General features: G+C 34.0%; 1 protein-coding gene across 7 annotated transcripts in view; it reads right to left on the reverse strand.

Moving 5' to 3' along the window:
- RALGAPA1 (Ral GTPase activating protein catalytic subunit alpha 1) overlaps window positions 1-6087 on the reverse strand; it is a 222367-nt gene that overhangs the window by 87721 nt on the left and 128559 nt on the right. For all 7 annotated transcript variants that reach the window (XR_003681899.2, XR_003681898.2, XM_007113236.4 and 4 more), the window contains 2 exons: window positions 2534-2642; window positions 1062-1172 (listed from right to left, as the gene is read on the reverse strand). Coding sequence is in view for 5 of the 7 variants with exons in the window: in XM_007113236.4 (XP_007113298.1) it covers window positions 1062-1172; window positions 2534-2642 (220 nt within the window). In the remaining 2 variants the exon portion in view is untranslated. The remainder of the gene's footprint in view (window positions 1-1061; window positions 1173-2533; window positions 2643-6087) is intronic.

Below are 6087 nucleotides of genomic sequence, written 5' to 3' on the forward strand. Positions count from 1 at the left end.
TCTCATCTTAAATAAAGGGAGGAGAGGAGGCAGGGATAACAGTCCACCTCAAATGACTTTTTATGAATTAAATGAGGTAACATATGAAAAGGCGACTAGTATAGTGACTGATACATGGTAGTAGGTGCTTAAAAAATATTAATTACTATCTTTCCTAAAAATGTTATAAGAATATGAAGATAAGAAAGATAAATTCTGGTTGGAGAGAACAAGTAAGGATTCTTATTTTCTGAGGAGACGGTATTTAAACCAATCACTGAAAGATAGGGGGTGGGGTAGAGAAAAGTAAAACATTTTAGGTAAGAAGAAGAGAGTGAGGGGTATGTTTAGGGGATAATAGCTGACTCAGGTGCCTAGACTACAGGGTATTTCATAAAAGAAATCGGTACATGATTCTGAAAAGATGGGCTGGGTCCTCATCTGGAGGCCTCGAATTAATTCCCAGCTAAAGAGTTTGGGTCTTATTTTATAGACAAAGGAAAACCACTCAGAGATTTTGTTTGTTTGTTTGTTCTTCAGGAAAGTGACATAAGAGTCATGTCAATGTGAATGATGACTTGGAGGGGATGACCTCAGAAGCCAGGAAACCAGTTTAGAAGGTTATTATAGTATCTCAAGAAAGAAATAATTAAGGGCTGAAAAATGTCAGGTATTGTAGGAAGCATAGAACACAAAGAATTAAAAAAATAAAAATAAACCACTTCATAAATGACTGGCTGAAGAGGAAAGGAAAGGAATGAATCAAAATAATCTCCTGATTTTGGTAACTGGAGGGATGGTATGTTTTCTAACCTAAGACAGGGAATGAAGCCTAATATACATTATAAAGACAAAGGCAATGATAAATTTGCATGTAGCATTTAAAACCAACCACATAATCTCTTAACATAATAAAGAAAGGGATTGTCATGAACTTTGATATCTCCAAAAAGTACCCTGAGTGGCCATTATTTAGCTATGCAAAATTTAAAGAAAACTATTAAATAATTTTATATCTCAAGGTATCCAAATCTAAGGATCTTTAACAAGTCATAATAAGAAATAAATGAGAAATTACTTACTTGAATAATTTTCAAGGGAGAATCAGGCTGGTAAATCTGAAGTCTAGGTACATAATGAACCAGCATGTGAAGCATGTTACAAGCTACATGGGCTACTGTTTTATTTGTAAACTGTAATAATAATAAGAAAAAAACAAAAACAAAAAAGCACTGTTATAAAAAATTTCTTCCTGATATTATTCATCTCTGTATTAGCTGCTAAAAAATTTTAAATTGTATACATGTTTATTTTTGTCATTCTATATTTGTTTATTAAAATATTATTAGGAAGATAAATATACACCTGCAAAATAAAAAAATCATAACACATTCCAAAGATATAATTAACTTTATTTTCTCTTTGTAATGTTTGACTGTCCTCATTAAAGTTTTATTCCATTTTCTCTTACCTGGATTTCTGGAATGGCCTCTAAACTGCTAATCTTGTTATCCCATCTTTCCCCATTGCAATCTACTTACTATACTCAATACTTCCATATTATCTTCTGAAGAACTGTTCTGATGCTGACGTTCTCTATGCTTAAAAATCTTAGATGACTCCCCAATGGTATAAAGTCAAACTTTTTATGCTTATCTCTCTATAACCAAATCTCACCCACTCTTCAAGCCCTGACCACATACTTCCTCTTTCCAAAGTCTTCTCTGATACCTAAGCCAAAGTGACCTCTGCTTTCTCTGAACTCAATCAGCAGTTTATATGCACCACTCATTTGGTTCTCTCAGCTTTTTGTATTTTATTACACTTATTTTAACCTTTTTCAGCCATCATATTATTAATCTCTTCAATCTAGTATTTATATTTCTTTTTCATTCTGGTATTCCTCACTCTGCCTAGCAAAGCACCTCAAACATAGTATATACTCAGAAATATCTGTCAAGTAATATTTGTACTTTGTGTGTTTAGCGTTCTATACAGATATTATAATACAAGTCTTAGGACAAAAAATAATATCACTCATCTTTTTACAAATAAAAAATATCCATTTATTCATTCAGACTCTCCAAATAATCAGGTTATTATTTCTGAGAAAATCTTATTCTGGTCACAAAGAGGGCATTTAACTTGAATGATAAAGCCAAAAACTGAATAGCTCAAGAATTCAGGAAGTAATAAAGATCGAAGGGTAGGTTACAAAAATACTGATTAAGAAATGATAAACAGCCTTACAAATGTTAAACGACTGGTTTCCCTTTTAGGAGTCATCCATGTGTATCTTAGGGACAAAGCCAAATACATAAAAAGTTGAGATAAAACAGGTCATCACCAAGATATCCTAAAATCAAGAGTAGAACTACTCTCAAGGAAAAAGTCGGAATCAAAGAAATAATGTAATAATAAATTAATGAAAATATCTATTAAATGTTTTATTCTGTAAGGGCACAATATATAATTAACATTTAGAGAAAAATAATCATGCATTCTATACTATCTTAATATAGTCCACTAAATATTTATTTATTTATTTACTTACCTTTAAGGAAACACAAATTACATTCAGAGCTTCCTTAATTTGAGGATGATGAGACTCATGGACTAGTTCTTCACAAATCCAAATACCTAAACTGCAAAGTGCTACACATCTGCAGAAAAGGCAACCAATAATGATACAAATAAAAGTTGATGAGCGTTTAAATGAAATGACACCACCACCTAAACCAAAACACCCACAACCAACCAACCCAGAGTGAACATGCACTGTTTAGGTGAATTAATCAATTTGTTACTCTGTTAATTAATCAATTTATTGCTGTTAATTAATCAATTTGTTACTTAGGAAGATAAAGTGGAGGGAGGCACATCCCCCAAACTCTAAGCCTTATTTTTTTTAATTTAATTTAATTTTTATTTTATATTGGTGTATAGCTAATTTACAATATTGTGTTTCAGGGTATACAACAAAATGATTCAGTTATACATATACATACATCCATTCTTTTTCAGATTCTTTTCCCATATAGGTTATTCCAGAATACTGAGTAGAGTTCCCTGTTCTAAGTCTTATTTTCAACTATAACTTACTACCAAGATCATAGGTGGGGATAACACACAGGATCTTTCTAACAAACCCATATTGATAAATTGATATTGTCATAAAGCTTCCCAAACAAATATGCAACCTGCTTTCAAAAAGGAAAGAGTGGGGACTTCCCTGGTGGCACAGTGGTTAAGAATCCGCCTGCCAATGCAGGGGACACAGGTTCAAGCCCTGGTCCGGGAAGATCACAAATGCCGTGGAGCAACTAAGCCCGTGTGCCACGACTACTGAACCCGCGTGCCACAACTACTGAAGCCCGAGCGCCTAGAGCCCGTGCTCTGCAACAAGAGAAGCCACCGCAATAAGAAGCCCATGCACCGCAACCAAGAGTAGCCCCTGTTCGCCACAACTAGAAAAAGCCTGCGGGCAGCAACGAAGACCCAACGCAGACTAAATAAATAAATAAATAAATGTGTTTTTTTTTTTTTTTTTAAATAAGGAAAGTATAATTTTATTGACTGATAGCAGCAGTCAGTAAGATATTATTTTCATATCTTTTACATTTAACATAGCTAGATACAAATTATTTTTAAAACAAATTGGGACCACAAATAAAATTTATACACTTTATAAAGGAATTCCAACAGAAACAGAACTTGGAGAATTTTTGCTCTGTTTCCTAATGCCTTGTGAAACTTCAGTTCCCTACTTCAACTGAGTTTCAGCTTGAAGAAAGTAATCTGATGATCAGAATCAGTAAAACTTCTATTAGTGTGTTCAAGTATAAGCTTCTGATGAAGCATATAATGTTTCTAAGTATTAAAAGAAAGTCAGCTCCTTCTAGTTTCCTGGTATATCTTGCATGTCCTGATACTGACATTCTTAAATTCAGTAGAATGCTAAATTTCAGAACAATTCAATGCAGAAATATTTTTCTTCCTGAACATAATGGATCAGAAGTTAAGTCCCTTCTTTCAGTCTATCAGTGTTAATGCTACTAATTTACTATCAAAACTATAGAAAGTCTTCTATGTGAGGTCTACAGCTTCCTTTCTTCCCTACTGTTGTTCACCCATCAATCTTAGGTAACATTTATAGATCTAAATAGCCAAGTGACAGGTTTAGTTAGCAGTGGAAGGAGGTGTAATCCTAAAATAACAATAAACTCTGAAGTGAAGCAAAGTTCTCCACAGATGCAGCTAACTAAAGCCACAGTAAAAGGCACAGACAGGGAGTACAAATTCTTAAGTTTTTGTTTTTTGCTTTTTAAAGGTTATAGATCAGTTTTTGTGTGTGCGTGTGTGTGTAGTTTCCTACATTCTTCAAGATGTCAAAATAATCTAGATTATTCCCAGTATGGCTCAACTTTCTGCTACTAGTCAGATTCTGGGGTATAAGCTTCTAAGGACTTAACATTCCTGAAAAGTATAGGCAAACAAGTTTAGAAAATGTTTAACGTTAGACTTCTGGGATTTTCCTATACTGTCAACGAGCTATCATGTTAATGATTCCCAAGTCTACAACTGGTCAATTATGTTTTAGGCTTTGATATTCTTTCACCTGAGAGGCAATGAAGTTTTGTTTTGTTTTGTTTTGTTTTTTTTAAAAGGCAGAAGATCTAGAATCAGAAGCTCTAGGTTCAATTCTGGTTCTGCCACTTATTACTTATGCATCTAATAAGGCTCTGAAGACAAACTGCCAGGGTTTTAATCATGGCTCTACATTTTCTGGGTGATAGGGCATATTACTGAAATTCTCTGAGAGTTGTTGTAAAGATTAAGTGAGGTAATAAAGTGTTTAGAACAGTGGCTGGCACATAGAAAAGGCTTAATGAATGTTAGCTTTCTAAGCCATCAGTTTCTTGCTAGCAAAATTGGAAGAATAATGATGATTCCAATAATTTCTTAGAACTGTGATGAGGATTAAATGAAACAATATTATAGGAATATCCTTGTAAACTTAAAAGGTTGTCATTATTAACACAGAAAATGCTAGGGAAAGAATATCGAAAATCATCAAATTTGGGGCTAAAGCTAAAAGAAATGAAAATGTGGGATAATGGAAAAGACAATGTCATTTTCTGGAGTAGCTGAGCAGTATTAAAATAGAATTAATGTTGAAAAAGAATTCACTCAAAAAGACTTGTTTTTAGTTACCTTGGCTATTAAGTAAGAAAAATACACAACTGAATTAAAAAGCTGGAGCTATGTCTCATTTAAGAAAACTGCTCATTTTATATTACTTTTAGTTGCTGGAAAATGAGGAGGTTTAACTTAGAATTAGAATCCAAACGGTCAAAGTCATGATCTGTACCTTTATGAACCTTGAGTCAAAAAATGTGTCGATTATTGAAAAAGACACAGCTTTGTGGAGGTTCAAGAAATAGAAAATACAAAATAATGATATTTGGGGGAAAAGAAGGAGCATGGTATGCTACTGGCAACCTGCTTTTTTTTTTTTAATTGAAGTATAGTTGATTTACAATGTGTTAGTTTCAGGTGTACAGCAAAGTGATTCAGTTATATATATATATATATATTCCTTTTCAGATTCTTTTCCATTATAGGTTAGGCAACATGCTGATTTAAATCAACCTTTTTGAGAAAGGTTTAGTAACACAGACAAAATGCCACAGTTTTCACTTCTTTTTTTTTTAACATCTTTATTGGAGTATAAGTGCTTTACAATGGTGTGTTAGTTTCTGCTTTACAACAAAGTGAATCAGTTATACATATACATATGTTCCCATATCTCTTCCCGCTTGCATCTCCCTCCCTCCCTCCCACCCTCCCTATCCCACCCCTCTAGGTGGTCACAAACCACCTAGCTGATCTCCCTGTGCCATGCGGCTGCTTCCCACTAGCTATCCACCCTACGTTTGGTAGTGTATATATGTCCATGCCACTCTCTCACTTCGTCACAGCTTACCCTTCCCCCTCCCCATATCCTCAAGTCCATGCTCTAGTAGGCCTGTGTTTTATTCCCGTCCTACCCCTAGGCTCTTCATGACATTTTTTTTTTCTTAGATTCCATATATACGTGTTAGCATA

Source organism: Physeter macrocephalus, chromosome 11 (assembly GCF_002837175.3).
Source record: "Physeter macrocephalus isolate SW-GA chromosome 11, ASM283717v5, whole genome shotgun sequence".
Lineage (NCBI taxonomy): Eukaryota > Metazoa > Chordata > Mammalia > Artiodactyla > Physeteridae > Physeter > Physeter macrocephalus.